Genomic DNA, 18,675 nt, shown 5'->3' on the forward strand with positions numbered 1-18,675 from the left:
TAGGGAGCTGGTTTATGTTTTGTTTGGTTTTTAGTTTACTGTAGTTTTCTTCTACACTAGCGAGTATCTCTCTTCCATGTCTTTTTTGGTGCCCTGACCAGCTTCCTTCTGTTTATAGTTGAGAACAGCTGTTTGAGACCTATTGATAGAAATGGGAAGCTACTTTGTCCAGGTGAGTCTTTTTGGTATCTTTCTAAAGCTGGCAAACAGTCATACCCACCTATCTTTCTTAAGACTTTTACTGTAAATAATGCCTTCCAATACCTAATATTCTTTTAAAAGCTTTTAAGAAACTGATTTATAGACATCTGAATATCTTACTCATGTGTTACAGAAAACCGTACCAGAAATAAACACTTAGCTTTTTTTTTTTTTGAGATAGAGTCTCACTTTCACCCTCAGTAGAGTGCTATGGTGCCATAGCTCACAGCAACCTCAAACTCTTGGGCTCAAGCAATACTCTTGCCTCAGCTTCCCAAGTAGCTAGAACTTAGGCACCCACCACAACAGGGATCTCACTCTTGCTCAGGCTGGTCTCGAACCTGTGAGCAGGCAATCCACCTGCCTCGGCCTCCCAGAATGCTGGGATTACAGGCGTGAGCCACTGCACCCGGCCCACTTGGCTTTTCTAAGTGAACACTTGTCTTTGTGATTAATTATCCAATTCTCACTTTAGTCATGTTTATATTTTTCTAGCTTTATTTTCAAAGGGTTTTTTGTTTGTTTTGTTGATTTTATTATAATACCAGTTATAGAATAAAGTCTTTGGTTCTCATCTCTATAACACCTCTTACCAATAAACTCCATTTAGTCTTTTTTTTTGAGACAGAGTCTTTCTATGTCATCCTTGACATCACAACTCACAGCAACCTCAAACTCTTGCACTTAAACAATTCTCTTGCCTCAGCCTCCCAAGTAGCTGGGACTATAGGCACCTGCCACAATGCCCAGCTATTTTTTGGTTGTAGTTGTTGTTGTTTGTCAGGCCCAGGCTGGGTTCAAACCCACTAGCTCTGGTTATATTGCTGGCGTCCTAGCTGCCAAGCTACAGGCACTAAGCCTAGTCTAATTATTGATGGTAATCACAATTTTAAAGTTGAAAGAAGCTAGTTCATCATTCATTAATCAATTCAGAATATGTGCCTTTTAATCCATATTGACAGTAGCTGTTTGAACAAGGCATTTTTATTGAGTAGGAAATTAGAACATTCATAGCTGAGTCTTAGCACTGTTGCTAAGGAGTAAAAATGGGAATGTGGAAATAGAAAATCAGGTATAGCCACAGCGCATGGCGCCCTTTTGTCTGAAATGCAACTCATTTTTCTTCTTTTTTGGTATTCTTAACTTTGAAAGACAGACTGATTTCAGTGTATTATTTTGCTTAAAGAGGTAGGAATTTTTTTTTACTAAATAATAGCTATGTACATTAATGCAATCATGGGGTATAGTGTGGTGTTTTCATATACAATTTGAAATACTTTCATTAAACTGGTTAACATAGCCTTTATATCATTTTCTTAGTTACTGTGTTAAGATGTTTATATTCTACTTTTAGAAAGATTCACTTGTACCCTTGTAAGATAAACCATAGAGGTGATTTCTCCAATCACCCTCCCATGCCTCACGTTATTAAAACTCTTTACAGTGCCAGACTGTTATACTTTGAAGGAAGCAGAACTGAAGATGGGAAGTTCATTGGGCCTGTGTCTTGGAAAAGCACCAACTTCCTCTCAGGTAAAATAAGGTCGCCTGTCAGAGTAAAATTGACCTTTCCATAACCAGAATGTCTTAATTTTATAATTAGTACCATAACCACTCCAGTAGTAACCTTTTTCTCTAAAAGTTTTCCTTTTCCTTAAAAGATACATTTTATTTTAGGAGCACATTTTTATTTAAATATAAAACATTATGCCAAAGCATATTGATAAAATTCTTTTTCTGTGAAAATTTTGTAGTTAAAAGGGATTTTTTAAGATTGAGCAGCTACCATGTCCAACCACTATATTTCATAAATTAAGATACCTGTGGATTTTAATATCTGTGAGATTAGGCTGCATCTTCCAGTTGGTGACTTTCTGCAGTTACAACTACACTTGGCTTTTTTTGTCCTCTTTTAGTAGTACATAAAATAATGAACCTAATCGTAGCATTTTAGACTTAATGAAATATAGTATATTGATTTTGGGCTTCATGACTCTGTAGAATAATACAATAGTCTCTCAGCAACCTCTCTTTCCTCTTGACTTTATCACTGTTCATTTTCTATATAAAATATCATCAGGTTACTTTGCCAGATGCCCTGCCTAGTTAATCAGCTTATTAATAGTTTAAAAGCCATAATGATGTTCTTCTTTTTTTTTTTTAGACAGAGTTTCACTTATTAACCCTCCGTAGAGTGCTGTGGCATCACAGCTCACAGCAACCTCCAACTCCTTGGGCCTAGGCAATTCTCTTGCCTCAGCCTCCCAAGTAGCTGGGACCACAGGCGCCCACCACTTTTTTTTTGTTTGGCCAGGGCTGGGTTTGAACCCACCACCCTCAGTATATGGAGCCAGCGCCCTATTCACCGAGCCATAGGCACTGCCCTGATGTTCTTATTGTTAATACCCTGTATCAGAGTAAGCTGGACTCACATCAGTTTTCCCATGATTTGTGGATTCACTTAATTAGTTTTCCAACTACTTTGCCTTTATTTTGCTTTCCCTTGAACTCTAGCAAATAACAGCGATGAAGCTAATAGGAGGGAAAACATGATAAGTGATGTTGAGTTAGAAAAAGCAGGGCTGTAAGGAACTGAATTGACGAGATGAGATTTTCATTTTTCCTTAGAGTCTTGGGAATTATAACATACAGAATCCCCAGGCAGAAAATAAAATTATAATCAAGTGACTGAGAGAAAATATAACTGATTTTAACTGTGTATAGTAATTGGAAAGTGCCATAGGCAGTTACTGAGACAGAGGTGGAGATCATGGAAGAAGGAGTGTGTGCGAGAGACGTTGATAAGGAGTAAAACACGACGATGATGAAGCATTTCTTTACATTTTTACGTAGGTGAAATTGTTCTTTAAATTATAGCATTAAATTACTCAACATAGTCTTGCGTCTACATAATTTGAGATTTTCATTACAGTTTCATGGATCCTTAGCTTTACTTTTACTTTCTTGAAAGTAAATAATACAAGCATGAATTTTCAATTCAGATTACACTTCATTCATACTTCTGTCTTGGTCTTAGCTATTCCTGTTTTTTGCAATGGGGAGTGATGTTCAACCTGGCACAGAGATGGAGCTGATGGTGGAAGAAACAACATCTGTGAGAGACGTAGGTGATTTTACTTTTTATTTTCAGGGGTGAAGGTATTGAGCATGGGGCGCCAGCGGCCTCCTGTGTTAGGGTCTGGAGCGAGCGCCTCAGGCTAGGGTTTATGTAAAATACTTCAAAGAATTACATGCGCCCACTAAAGGAAGAGTGTGGGAAGCTTGAAAATTGGTGAGCCAATTAGAATCTTTCATTAAGATCACTATTGTTTTTGATTACCAATAATATAGAAATTTAGAAGATGCAGAAATAGATTTAAAGAAAAAATGAAAACCCTTCATCATCCCAGACCCACTAATATTAACACTTTGGCATTATTTTTGTAATATTTTATACATATAAACACAGGTATCAGTGTTTGTATATATGTGTGTGTGTGATAAACAAATAAACAATTGTTTTGCTATTATTGACAGCTGGGACTTTGAGTATTAGAAAATGGAGAGATAGGTGAAATCAGTGTGATTAAATAAAAACCCAAACTTCTAAATCTGAATTTGAAGAGTCTGAATGAGCTTCCTGTATTTTTTCTTAAAGAAGTTTTTTTCTAGCTTGGTCCTCTGACATAGCTTAGAGACCAACTCCATAGCAGCAAACACCCCTACCACCCAAGATTATGGTTGCTAAATACATTTTTTTTTTTAAACTAATAGGAACCTGGGCATCTTGGAATAGTGTCTGATTTTATACGTAGGTCAGGAAATATGTAAGGTGAGACTGGAACAGACCATCATCATAGACAGCAGTGAGGCTACTAACCAAAGACTCTTGGAATCCTCAAAAAAGACCATGGAGCCCACTAGTCAAAGATGGGAGACAATTTGGACATCAGTGAGAATGATAATTAAAATTAGTTAAAACATATGCATAAAATCTACATGTTCATAATGATTCTAAAAGAAAATATTTATTGGTTACCTATAGCAGATGGTAGGAAACCATAAATGGGGAAAAGCATTTGTTCTGTTTTTTTCTTTGCAATGAGAAGTTTTTCTTTATAGAAATATTCCAGCTAATAAATGAATAAGGGATTTTAGAATATCACAAAAAAAATTTATAATATCACAATTTTTCAACTCCTAATAAATTAATGGACAGAGGCAATGATTCTCATAGACTGCTAACAACCCAAAAAAAGAGCAACACTCAAACACTAGAGAAGCTCAGTACAGTACACATGCTATTCTTTAAAAAACCAAAACCCTGCACCTGAGTCTGAGCAAGCCTGTAGGTCTACCAGTTTAGAAGAAACTCAGGAGACATAAGCACATGTAAAATGCACCTCAGATCTACAGTCTGCAAATTCCAAATTGGAAAACTCCTCTTCAATAGATAAAACTGGAGTCCAGGGGAAACGTACAGGTCAAAAAGTCGTAAGAGAAATAGCAACCAGTTGCAATGTATGGACTTCATTTCAGAATGCAGTGAAAGTGAATATTCCATTGTATGTTTTTCTTAAGCAATGAAAGCCTTTAAGACTGTAGTTTTCTTTGAATACCCTTTGGTCCCATTCCCCATGTTTTAATTAATAGCTGTCATCATCATGATTTTCTAAGCAATCTATAATTATACTTTATAGCATTCTTTTTTTTTTCTTTTTTAGAGACAGAGTCTCACTCTGTCATCCTCGGTAGAGTGCCGTGGCACCATAGCTCACAGCAACCTCCAGCTCTTGGACTTAGGTGATTCTCTTGCCTCAGCCTCCCAAGTAGCTGGGACTATAGGCACCCACCACAACACCCGGCTATTTTTTTGTTGCAGTTTGGCCAGGGCCAGGTTTGAACCCACCACCCTCAGTATATGGGGCCGGCGCCCTACTCACTGAGCCACAGGCACTGCCCATACTTTATAGCATTCCTTAATTTTATTTTTAATCATATAAGTGATCATAGATTTATTCTCACTTTTTAAACCCCCCTTGGTCACCACCCTATTCTAGACCCTTCTCTAGAAGTCAGTTATGATCAGGTGACATATTCTTCTCCACACGAGTAGACTTGGTGCCATTCAGACCTTTGCTGTGCCTGTGCCAGAATGTGCCCCCGTGCACACATAGACATGAAGGGCACAATTTGTTTCTGTGGCTTCTTTTAAATCATAAATGGGATCAGGCTGCGTGTATTATGCTAGAACTCTAAATTTCACTTGAAATACTGTAAAGAACTTTTAAGACCAATCGAGATTTCCTAGTTTTTAAAATATTCACCCATTGATAGCTGTTTTGATTGTTTGACATTTTTCTCTTTTTACAAACAATATAGCAGTAAGCATCCTTATTTTTGCCCCCTCTGCTCTAGTGTAGTAGAAATTATTTTTTCATACAGAGTCTTGCTCTGTCACCATGACTAGAGTGCAGTGGCATCATCATAGCTCACTGCACTCTCCAACTCCTGGGTGCAAGTGATCCTTCCGCCTCATCCCACAAAGTAGCTGGGAATGCAGCCAGTTTTTTCTGTTTTTAGTAGAGACGGGGTCTTGCTCTTGCTTAGGCTGGTCTCAGACTCCTGAGCTCAAGTCCTTCTACCTCAGCCTCCTCTCAGAGTGCTAGGATTATAGGCATGAGCCTTCGTGCCTGGAGAAATTAAATTTTATTTTTACTTTTTGCTCAGGATTTATTTAGGAATGTTTTTTCTCTCCAGAAGGTGAGTGTTCTAATTGCTGTTTTTGTTTTCTTTAACCTTTCATTAATACTGTGTCATTTGGGGGCCGTGACATGAGACTACAGAGTGCACAGTTCTTTCTTTTGTGTTCTATGATCAGCTGTTTCATGGATGCTAAATAAAGGGCTACTTTTTTATCCATAGGATTCAGAGTTTAATGTATGTCTATAAAATCATCCTAATTAATCATATCTGGTTAAATGCACACTGTCAGTCATGGTTCATACCTGCTCAGTAAATGAAACTTTGAACTCTAGAAAGTGAACACAAGAAAGTGCTGTGGTTTTTTTCCCCTCCTGAATTTGGCCTACCTAGCTCTTAGAAAGGGAAAGCTGACTTATGTATCATTTTAACTGTGTATATCTTTATTCAACAATTATTAAATACAGTCAGACTTATATAGGTCTTGGGTCCAAAAAGAGTGTTTTCTCCTAGAAAAATAACTCAGAAATGGAAAAATAACATTGGATGTAATTTTTTTTTACAGTGTTTAAAGATAATGCTTGAGAAATCTGGCCTACCAGGTAAGCTGTTTACCACAAAGATATAATCTTATTTACACTCTTGGCTTAAAATTGATTATCTACAAACCTAATGAAAACCTTTCAAACTTTTTCCCCGTCCAGCATTGTGGGATAAAATTTGACAGGATTATGGAGAAAGAAAAATAAATTCCATTTCTATATATACAAAATGAGTTCTTCTGGTTCCTGTTTGCAAACTGAAAGCAAGCCAGTGGTAGATGAGCACCGAGTACAGGGAACCCAGGAAGAACCCAGTGGGGATAAAGCTAAGGTTTATACCAGCAGGAATTACTCAGGTCCTTCACTCATTTATGTTTTTACTGTCACTGCAAATTTCAATGCATTAGGAATGTAATGAGAATGAAAAAAATAAATCCAAGGTAACCAGAAGCAGCTTCCCTTCTGGATGGGATCCCATTGGCAAGGTTGGTGTGGCATCGCTGGGCTTTCAGTAGAAGGTTTTGCTGTCCTCAAACTCCAGTGAAGCGGAGGGCTAAGTGCTTGTTATCTGGGAAGAAAGTTAAGGTACTCTGGGTACAAGGCATTCTTTCTTGACGTGTACTTGCAATATCTCGTTTAATCTGGACAGCAGTCTCACCATGCAGGGACTCTCGCCCCTTCCTGCCTTATAGACAGAGGAACAAGAGCGAAGAAAAGTCCCGTGGTTCACCAGAGTTATGCCACAGCAGCTAGGTCTCTGCTTTCAGAACCACGCTTGCTGTGAAGTAGTGGTGTTTACTTTTAACTTATAGGTGATTTTTGAAGGTACTTAAATTAAGTTTCAAAGTTGATTTAAATATCACTATACTTAAAACTGGAACCAGTGACAAAGAGGGTTGCAAAGAAGAGTGTTTGCGTTCACACACGGGCCTGTGGAAATAATTATGAGATCTGTGTTTATTCCTATCAGATGCTTTGGGTGGGTGGGGGAGTCTTTTGCTTATAAACATTGCTTTTATTTTTAATAGCCAAGATTTCTAACTTTTGCTCCTTCCACTTTCTCTACCCCCCCTAAAATAATTACTTCACCAGTGTAACAAGTTTATCAGTATCTTATTAAAGTCTATTTAACATTTACAAATATTCACTTATGCCAGCTTCACTGAAATGCCATTCAGAAAGCACTAGCTCTGTGTTTTTGTTTGATTAACTGCCAGGTAGATAAGAATAATTTTCTCGCACACATTAGCAGTTGCCAAGCTATGTTACTTGCGCTTCCAGCCATGACGGTAAAACAGACGTCAGTTCATACTGCTTTCAGAGGAGAGTCTGTACCTACAGAGATATGTGCCTATGTGGATACTGATGAGTGATATATATGTGTTTATATAGAAATAGTAAAAGTATAATGGAAATATTGTATAGTAATAGCAAGTATTGTTTTTATTCATGAATATATAGTTCTTGGTGGAAGAGAGGTCAAATAGACCAAATTGAGGAAACGGCTAGATTTTTTTCATGCTCTGGAAGAGATAATTTACTTAAAAAACTAATGAACACATCTCATTTGATATTCATTTATCTAGAGGGCCATCCCTGGCTGGGCAGGTGAATCCCAGCACTCTGGGGGGCCGAGGCGGGTGATTGCTTGAGCTCACGAGTTTGCAACCAACCTGAGCAAGAGCAAGACTGCAGCTCTACCTAAAATAGAAAAACTGAGGCAAGAGGATCACTTGAGCTCAGGAGTTGGAGGTTGCTGTGAGCTGTGATGATGCCATGGCACTCTACCTAGGGCGACAGCTTGAGACTCTCAAAAAAAAAAAATAGAGGGCCATCCCTGACAAACTCTTAAAACATGTTCTGATTTTGTTTTTATCTTGATTTTGATTTCTTTATAGGAGATACCTGGCATTTACGAAAAATGGATTGGTGCTATGAAGCCGGAGAGCCTTTATATGAAGAAGTAAGATTATTTCTATACATTTTACTCTTAAAAATGATAAGTTTAGTTTGTATTTTCAAGACATCCATCCCACTCATGAGAAAGCTGTAATTATTTTCTGTAGGATACAGACACCTATGAATGGGTCTGTTTTCACTCTTTCTTCCTTTGGTTTTTGATAGAGGGACCATTTCTAACATCTGTGATAAATCCCTTTCTGACCAGTGGGAGAACGTGCTCCGAGGAGGGCTAGGTAGTGAACTGTAGAGAATAAACAACAGTTACCTAAAGGCCACACCAGTGACCTTAGAGGTGGACACAGAGTGAAGCTTTGTGAGGAAGCTTGGATACTTGTGGTCAGCTGCCCTTTCCCCCATCTTTACCTGCCTGGCTTCTGTTCAGTGATATGGTGGCATTGAATGTCAGCATAGGGCTGATTTCAGCAGGCATGCTGGGGCCTTCCCTGGGACACGCCCTGCGGTACAGCAGTCAGGAAGGTGGCAGAGATAGGCCCTCTGAGCCTTGACTCAGGAGTGACTGTGGAGCAAGAAGCAGACCTCAAAGACTCTTCAGTGTGGCTGGCAGAAGAATGCATTTACTCAGAAAGTTTCAGCATGTTCTTCTCTAATTCCCAAATCCATATCAAATAACTCATCTAAAAACAAATTCATGACCCTCAAAACTGGCTTCTCTTTCCAATATGCCATCTGTCTTCCCGCCCTAATCCTTTACACTAATACTTGCTCACCCTACTCACCTCTGGGTCTTCCTGTTTCCAAGGCTCATCAGTTCTGCCACTCCTTTCTTGGCGGGTTTAAGCCTTCTCTCGCCTCTTCCCTAAAGTACCGCACTTCCCCTGGGCCCAGGTGTTTGCCACTTCAGAATGTCATGCTGTAGCAGCCAAACTCATCTTTTGAAACACCTCAGAAATCCCACATCTATCCCACATCCCTCGGTTTGCACCTGGGCTTCTGGTCCATATTTATTTATTTATTTTCATTTTTTATGTTAGCCATTCATCTTTTTTTTTTTTATAGTTTCTTTTGGGTTTTTTTGTTTTTTTGAGGCAGTCTCACTACGTCACCCTTGGTAGCATGCTGTGGCTCTTGGGCTTAAGTGATTCTCTTGCCTCAGCCTCCTGTCCTCAGCCTCAGTCCTGAGTAGCTGGGACTACAGGTTCCCCCCACAACACCCAGCTATTTTTTTTATTGTAGTTGTCATTGTTTGGCAGGCCCAGGCTGGGTTCAGACTTGCCAGCCACGTATACTGGGGCTGGCACCCTACTCACTGAGCTATAGGTGCTGAGCCAAGGTTTTTTGTTTTTTTTTAATTCAAGTTAATGTGAAGGTACAAACAACCAGGTCACAAATTTGAATTTGTTAGGTAGAGTCCATCTTGAAGTTGTGTCCTGTACTCAAAAGGTGTGCCATACACCCCAACGTTGTGACCATTCACTGGGAGCACACCAACCTCCCCCTTCCCTCCCTTTTCCCTCCCTCCCCTTCCCCCCAACTTGAATTGAATTGAGTTTTACTCCTATGTGGCAGTGAATTTGAGCATCACATTTATTTCCTGCTCCTCTCCAGCCATACTTCACATTCCAGTCAGTCTAGTCTCTTAATTCTACAAAAATAAGCCATACCTACTATCAACCCTGTTCTCTTTTTCATGAGAAATTCCTTCTCTTGTTTCCTCCAGACTTCTAAATCCAACCCATCCTTTTAGGCTTAACTAAAATTTCATCTTTCATAAGTCAGTCTCATCATTTCTCCTCTCATCCATCTCCCTTTCCTCAGATCTTTTATGATACTTACAGTTCAGATCCCACAATTTATTATGTAGTGCTATGCTGATTTTATAGTCTTAGCTTATTTCCTTTGACTTCAATATCTGCTTTATTATTCCTTTATGTCTTAAAAAGATAATAGAGGCACAGGGCTAAAAAGATCCAGTGCTCTCTTTGTTCCTTTCAGAAGTCATAAGTGACAAAAAAGAATTTCTGTATTCCCAGGATGCAACACTGAAAGAGCTTATGATATCTTCTGGAGATACTTTGCTTTTAATAGAAGGAAAACTTCCTCCTCCGGTAAGATTTTATATATGAATAGACATTTTAGAAGTAACAGTTACTGTTTTTTGATTACAAAGATGATACATTCTTATTGTAGGAAAATGGGGAAATACAGACAGTCATAACAGAATATCTAATGTATATTTCCTTCCTGTAAATTTTTTTTTTCTTTTTGGGCAGGGTCTCATTCAGTTGCCCTGGGTAGAGTGCCCTATAAATATTTGATTAATGCTCGGCGCCTGTGGCTCAAGTGGCTAAGGCGCCAGCCACACCTAAGATGGCAGGTTCGAATCCAGCCCGGACCCACCAAACAACAATCACGGCTGCAACCAAAAAATAGCCAGGTGTTGTGGCGGGCGCGTGTGGTCCCAGCTACTTGGGAGGCTGAGGCAGGAGACTCGCTTGAGCCCAGGAGTTGGAGGTTGCTGTGAGCTGTGAAGCCACAGCACTCTACCCAGGAGGATAGCTTGAGGCTCTGTCTCAAAAAAAAAAAAAATCTTTGATTAAAAAATTGAAATCAATTGTTTATAAAATTTTATTTCCTACTTTTTATACTTAACATTTTAACTTCATCATGAAATCCAAAACATTCATTATATCCAAGATAATAATTTGCTACAGTTTAATTCACCTATATCCTCATTGTTGAAAATTTAGTGTTTTTATAAATAGTACTTAAGTATAAATCCTTCTTAAAGTTCCAAAGGTAGAATTACTAAGTCAAAAGGCATGAACTTTTCATAGACTTGATGCTATAGATGTATTGCCAAATTGCTTTCCCAACAAGTGTGCCAAATTTCCAATCCTATCTAGCATAGCAGCATAGGGAAGGGTTCATTTCATCACTTTTTAATTTATTCTATTAAATGTGGATATGTATAAAGAGCAAAGAATAAAAAATGGCCCTAAATTTTAATACTTGGGTAACCAATTGTTAGGATATGATTAGAAAAATCACATAGCACAGAAGGTTATGCAATAAAAAGCAACAGTCACTCCCACATCCTTCTCTCTGGAGAGAGTGACAGTTAACTTATTCCCGCTTGTATAGCCTTCTAAGAAAAACATTACTGGCCTTTGTATGCTGAAGGCAAACATGTGCCTGTCCTTTTTAAAGTTTACATAGGATATCATGTTCTACACTCCAAAGTTTACATAAGGAGACCAACTGGAAAAGGTGGTTTCCAGTCTTCTGCTGATACAAGCAACAATATGGGTGAACAATATGGTTTGTTGTTAATGTATCTTGAGGAGCTCCCCACACAGACCACATGCCACACAAACCTGCTGCCCTCTTCCTTCTCATGACCTCGTAGCGTTCTGTTGTATTTTTAAAGTGATCTTTAAAGCTAATTTTTGAGGCTCAGCACCTGTAGCTTAAGTGGCTAAGGCACCAGCCACATACACCTGAGCTGATGGGTTCGAATCCAGCCTGGGCCTGCCAAACAATAATGACAATTACAACCAAAAAAATAGCCAGGCATTACAGCAGGCACCTGTGGTCCCAGCTACTTGGGTGGCTGAGGCAAGAGAATCACCCAAGCCCAGGAGTTTGAGGTTGCTGTGAGCTATGACACCACTGCACTCTACCCAGGGTGACAGCTTGCATGTCCATATATATGAGCAGATAGACCTACGAGTAAATTCCCGGAACTGAAAGTGCTTGGTAAGAAGTACCGAGCATGGCCCTGGCCTCCCGTGATGTAACCAGCCTTCTAAAGAGGGACTCTGAGGTTGGGTCACAGGTTTTGCTCCTGTAAACGATTGGCATGAATGTCCTGCACGTGTGGCTTTGTATATACGTGCTAGTTTATCAGAAGGTAAAGTTCTAAATGTGGCTGTGGCAAAGGAGTTCACAGTTTAAATTTTGACAGTTAATGGCCACATTGGTCTCTGAAAACTTTGCAGTAGTTTATATTCCTACCACCAACTTATAAGAGTTCGAGTTTACCCAAATTTTTACCAACAGAATGTTGTTAGACTTTCTGATTTTTAACTATCTGCGAGGTAGAAAAAATGGAGTTCTATTGTTGTTATTTAGTTAACTAAATGGGGGATGAGTTTTGTTAATCTTTACCAGCTCGATAAACAGAAAAATATGCTAATAGGCATTTATTGAACTGTATATCTAAAATATTTTATCTGGTTATTTTTTACTTTCTCATCTTCCGTTGCTGGAAACTGAGCACTGTAACATCTTTAATCTCTTAGCAGCAGATCAAATTTCTTTACTAACCAAAAAAAAAGAAAGAGATGGGAAGAACTGATAAATTAGTAAAGCCAAAATTACAGGCATTGCAGGGTACTCCTGAAGCACTTTGTGTGCAGGAGTCTGACTGAGGTCAATACGTTGTTGCTTCTTTGTAGTAAACAGAGCTGCCTGCCATGCCCGTGCCCGTGCGTGATGCCATAGTGCTCTGCAGGGTGTTTGCAGGCAAATGTCTGTTACTGTGTGTGTCTCTCATTCATTGATCTACAGAGATACTTCTAAGCCAGTGTTTTCCAACCTTTTTTATCTCACGGCACACTTGAACCTATAAACTTCTGCAGCAAACATAAATTATGTTGATCAAAAAAAAAAAAAAAGAGTAAGAAAGTATACTTACTGTGCTTTGAACTTCTTTTGAAAATAATTTGCCTAAGATCCTGTCATGGTTCACCAGTTGAAAATCACTGCTCTAAGCAAGAACATAGTCCAGTCACCCTGAAGTCTGATTTCAAGGATTTCAAATTATTGATTGTTAAAATAATGAACAAGTAGCTGTCAATTTATGACAGTTAATAAATCTAAGGAAAAACAGTAAATTCAAGAACATTTTATGTCTTCAAGACTCTTTGTGGGAGTAAAAGGGGAGGGTCACTTAATCACAGCATTGAAAATGCTCCATCCCTTAGGGTTTCCTGAAGGTGCCTATCTGGTGGTACCAGCCTCAGGGACGCGCAAGGCCCTGCGAGAGCCCACGGGACCAGACCAGCTGTGCTTCTGCTGCGGGAGGGACATGCAGAGCTGCTTCTACTCAAGGTGAGCACAGAAAGAGATTCCAGCTGCCAGCATGTCATAAAGAAAAGTAGAATGGCTCTTTTGCTCCGAGAGGCAACTGAAATATTTCTTATAAAAATGCAAGTTTGAAAATGAAAACCTATTTATAATATAATAAGTCATTGGATAATGGCAGCACCATCCTATCCTTACACAGTGCTTTGTAACCTCTATAGAGCTCTATGTATCTCATTTTTATTATTATGTCAATGTATTATTCTTTTTCAAAGATCTTTTATATACATCTCTCAAGATCGTCAGGGCCCATTTATTTTCCTGTATCAGGATATTGAGGCTTCAACCAATCCTAATGACCCACAAGGGCAGAGACCAAGGTAGGAGTCCACATCCTGCACGTCTCCTGGTCTTTCTGCCTCTACCCCCAGAGCCCTCAGAAACTGTTTCTAGGTCATCTGACATCGTTTCACTGACTTCTGGAAAGAAATATAGACAGAGTACAAATCTGTTACCTTACTCAAAATTTAGCATACACATCACCATGGACAGAAGTTGCCTGCAATAAGTTGAATTGCCTTTATACAAAGCAGAGTTCTATCTACTTCATTATATAGAAAACACAGTTTAATCACTTTTATAACTATAGACGGAAAAAAATCTTTCAGTAAGCCCAAGTCATTAGCTATATTATTTCTTTCTATCACATTATATTTAATTATTTCTCTTTTCTAGTACCTTTGAGTATTACGTTTTTATTTTTATCTTTTAAACCTCAGCAATTAAATTAATATAAATGAGTGAAATCCTATCTCCTTATTCTTTGAAATCAGGATTATAGATTTAGAGTTATATGTTGAATCAGCTATGAAATTGCCATCGTTTTTTTAGTTGGGTTATATTAGTTCATGTTAATTAATTCTTAAAAATGCTTTAATGGTAGAATACTAGTTACGTGTCAGATTTTAAAGGCATGTTTTAGTCAGTATGTTTCTACATAAAGTAAAGGAAAAGGTTCGTTTTTGGTAGTATTATATTTCTATATCACAACAGGGGGGAAGTACACTTCTGTGTAGTTTAACGAAGGGGACAACTCTGAGAGATGCATAGTTAGGTGACTTCATCATTGCGTGGACGTTGTGGGTGCAGCTGCACAGACCTGCACGGTGCGGCCTCCTATGTCCCTGGCTGTGGGATGCAGCCTGCTGCCCTGGGCCACCACCTGGGCAGCGTGTTGTCACACTGAGTACTGTGGCAACTGCAGCTTGGTGGTTAGTATAGAACAGGGACAGTAAAGGCGCAGTTGTAATCTTAGGAGACCAGCATGCTGTGTGCAGCCCATCTTTGACCTGAACTCTGTTGTCCATTGGGAGACGGCATATTTCCTTGCGTACAATTGCCCAGCAGCGTGTGTAGGGTAGGGCCAGCCATGTCCTTAAGACATAGGAAGAACAACTCCTGCACTTACTCCACTCAGCACCTGTCTGCAAGTTCTCAGCAAGAAACAAAGACATTTAATGAAACTGAGAGTAAGTAAAGATATTCCAAATTTGAAATTCAGTTGCCAGCTTTTATATTCAGAGTTTTTGATGACACATCATTTTGTTTTTCCCCATTTTAAAACAAAGTTGGGAAAGAAAACACTTATTGGGCATATACTACGTGGTGCCTGCCACACCAGGCACTGAGGAGATGAGCAAGATGACGGCCAGCCCCCCTTGAAAGTCCTATTCTGTTGAGGCCAATTAAACGCACCCATACGTGAAAGCAGACAGAAGAATAGCAAGTTGGGATCCATGTTATGAGAAAGAAACAGGAAGGTCAGATAAAGAATACAGGCAAAGTGACCTACTAACCAAGTCTTTGAAACAGGCGAGAATGTGCCGAGACACATTCTAGGAAGGTGATACGAGTTCAATCCTCATGATCTTCTGCCAGCAGTGGCCCCAGCCCACTTACCCACCAGGCAGTGCCAGGGACTCAAATGCACAGGTTCCCAAATGGAATCTTAATAAACTTGTTCTTGTATCACAACATGGCAATGTGTTTCAGAAATGTGAAATAGATAAGTTTAAAATTCCTTCTAAGCATCCAGCTCTGTCTTTTGGAAGGTGATCCAGGGAACACGCCTGCGGAAGGTCCCCTCCTCTACTTGGGAGACGTGGAGGTCACGGAAGACGCCGCGCTGGTGGATCTGAAGTCTCAGGTCAGGCTTCTCTGCAGCGCGACTTAGTGCTGATACGGCTTCTTCCAGTGAGATATTAATATATTCTTCTATCTCCTTTTCCCCCAACTACAGTCTGTTCTGATATGGCATTTGTCATATGCCATGTTCAGTGGTAAGTACCACGCAGGCAGCACATGGTGGCCCTCACTGACCCACTCCGACAGGCATGCTGTGCTTTGTTTGAATCTACACTCAGTGATTTGCAGCTTCTGTTCATTTTTATTTTATAGGGAAACATGGTTTCTTGAAGCATTTGTAAAGCATCCACTCTACCCCTTTATTTACATTGTTTTTGTACCATTGTGATCCATATGTTAAATGTTGTTATGAAAAGCTGTGTTATGAGTTTCCCAGGAGCTCGGGACATCAGCTCTCATGTTAGGTTGCTAAACTCGATGTTGTATTTTCTTTCACATTAATATTCACAGAGAAGTGGGGTTTTCTCCAAGTGGAGAGGCCGGATTAAGTACAATAGTGTCAAAAGGCATCTCTCTTCCTGTTGTTGGACTTCAGTGAGCGTCCCTTCTTTCTCTCAAAGGCAAAACTGCAGAGGCGTGTGCTGTCTGACCAGCACTTGTTGATAGTTGGCATTTATGTGTCCTTAATGTATGAAATCACCTTCAAAACAGCAGACAGCTTTATTCTCAGGATAACAAGTGGGAAGTTACTTTTTTCTTGTATTAGGTTGAAAGATGCTGTTTTTAGATCAAAAAATGGATGAATTTTGGCAACTTTATATGCTTCAACTGAAATATAAATGAGAGCAGAAAGTTATCCACTGCTGCTGAATTACAACAAGCAGTTTGGGCCTACTGCTCAGAGCCAGACTTGGCCATGTTGCAGGATCAAGTGTTAACTTCATTGGCAGAGCAGACACTGGAGAATCGCATTAGCACCAGTGAAGGTGAAGGTGAAGGTGAAGGTGAAGGTGAAGTCCTTTTGTTAACGCAGACTCTGCTGTTGTGAATTATACTCACAAAAAAATCAATCCTAAAGTCTCATTTTTGGAACATAATGATTAAAATGAACTTTTGGCTCATATTTAGAAATAGAAAGCTCATTTCGCAAGCTGATTTCAATGGAGAGGAAGATAAAAACTACTCAAGATCAATTTCATTTAAGAGATACATATTCCTATGATTTTCAAAAAAGATTTTTATCATCCCTCGAGGTACTCTTTCCCTCAGATGTCCTTATGTAGTGCTGCTTGTTTTTTCTGAAGCAGAGTGTGTTTAAGAGTGCTTTCTAAAACCATTGGAGAAATGTCTGTTTCTTTTTCTAGGCCGTGGCCTTGCTCCCTTTCCTGGAATGCAGTGTTCTGTCCCCAGCCTTCCTCAGAGCCTGGACAGTAGAGAGTAAGCGCCTGGGCAGACTTTTACGAGCCAACCGGCAGCTACTCAAGTAGGTTTATGGGTGGGCCCTGGCTGTCCCTCCCTGCTGCCACACTGGGCAGTGGGAGGGCTTCATAGAGGAGTTGGTCTTTTGTGTCAGATAGTAACAGCTCACTCCTGCTAATTCGAGGAATGTGAGTTGGACAGTGCTTTTTATCACACACTCTACTGTGATTTCAGTTTTCCATGTTAAGTCCAAATGTAGCCTTGTATATTTCTTCTATGCTCCAGAAACGGTGACACTGTCATGACTAGGAAGTGAAGTATTTGGAGTAAAGTAGAAGGCAGGGGTGAGCTGGTCCTCTGTCAGAAAATGTTTGATTCAGCTGGTCCTCCTGGAGCTTTGAACTCAGAGAGTACTTGGGGCATTAAATGGTCATTAGTTTCCTTTGCAAATAGCAGCCCTTAGGGCTTCTTTTACATCCACTCTCTTACTACCCCAACGTGACTGGCATAGGGACCTACCCCCTGGTTAGACAGAGGGAGGTTTCTTTGACAACGTGACCATCTTTATAGAGCCAGACTTCCACATCCCTGTTAGGAAACAACCCAAGCATGTAATCACCATGGCAAGTGTTCTAGTTTTCGCCCTTTTCTAAAAGCTCAAGTATCCTTATATGGTATTCAGAAATCAATCCTTTGTGTAAGAAAAAGCTTAAAATTTGAAAAAAAAATTATTTTAAAAAATTAAGTAGCATGTCACTCTATATTACTTTGTTTCACCTATCAGGGAATATAAACTGGGACGGAGAGCTGAGATCTGCTTAGAGCCCCTTCAGAAAGAAGAAAACTTGGGGTAAGAAATTCTATTGTACAAATAATGTTATGCACACATGTCATAGGCGGTGATTCATCTCTTTAAAAATTTAACAATTTAACACAGACACAGTGGCTCATGCCTATAATCCCAGGACTCTGGGAGGCTGAGGTGAGCGGATAGCTTGAGGCCAGGAGTTCAAGACCAGTCTAAGCAACACAGTGAGACCGCATTGCTACAAAATAGGAAATAAATTAGCTGGACATGGTAGCACACACCTATGGTGTCCAGCTACTCAGGAGGCTGAGGCAGGAGGTTCACTTGAACCCAGGAGTTCAGGCTGCAGTGAGCTGTGATCACCCCACTATACTCCAACCTGGGTGACAGAGCAAAATCCTGTCTTTTAAAAATTAAACATGTACTCTTAACCCAAATTATATAATCAGGAGTAGTTTCCAAGAGGGCATTTCCTGGCTAAAGAGTATGGATATTTTAAACCTCTTAAATTATTAAATTCTTTTCAGGTAAGTTGTCACAACTTACATGCCCACAAGCGGAATTGATGAGTATATGTTTCACCTCACCCTCCAAGCAGCATTGCTTAGATGCTGCTAAATGAATGGGGTCGTCTTGGTGTGATTTGCACCAGTGTTTTGAGGGCTAATAAAGTTGGGCACTTCTTTAAAGTCTTATAAACTGATTGTATCTTTGAGTGGGTGAATGAATTGTTTTGTATATTTTGCCTATTTATGTAATAATGGTCTGAGAAAAGGACACTGATGCAATGTGTCTGAGCACTGCCCATAAGGACATACACACACTGATGGGGTGTGTCTGAGCACTGCC

General features: G+C 39.7%; 1 protein-coding gene across 2 annotated transcripts in view; it reads left to right on the forward strand.

The window, feature by feature from the left end:
* USP40 (ubiquitin specific peptidase 40) overlaps window positions 1-18,675 on the forward strand; it is an 80,494-nt gene that overhangs the window by 44,619 nt on the left and 17,200 nt on the right. For both annotated transcript variants that reach the window (XM_023510390.1, XM_023510391.1), the window contains 10 exons: window positions 119-172; window positions 1,646-1,734; window positions 3,239-3,325; window positions 6,470-6,506; window positions 8,345-8,409; window positions 10,400-10,474; window positions 13,355-13,481; window positions 15,566-15,660; window positions 16,964-17,082; window positions 17,803-17,868. In XM_023510390.1, the coding sequence (XP_023366158.1) occupies window positions 119-172; window positions 1,646-1,734; window positions 3,239-3,325; window positions 6,470-6,506; window positions 8,345-8,409; window positions 10,400-10,474; window positions 13,355-13,481; window positions 15,566-15,660; window positions 16,964-17,082; window positions 17,803-17,868 (814 nt within the window). The remainder of the gene's footprint in view (window positions 1-118; window positions 173-1,645; window positions 1,735-3,238; window positions 3,326-6,469; window positions 6,507-8,344; window positions 8,410-10,399; window positions 10,475-13,354; window positions 13,482-15,565; window positions 15,661-16,963; window positions 17,083-17,802; window positions 17,869-18,675) is intronic.

This window comes from Otolemur garnettii, unplaced genomic scaffold (genome assembly GCF_000181295.1).
Source record: "Otolemur garnettii isolate 467f Iridium unplaced genomic scaffold, OtoGar3 scaffold00013, whole genome shotgun sequence".
NCBI classification, from domain to species: domain Eukaryota; kingdom Metazoa; phylum Chordata; class Mammalia; order Primates; family Galagidae; genus Otolemur; species Otolemur garnettii.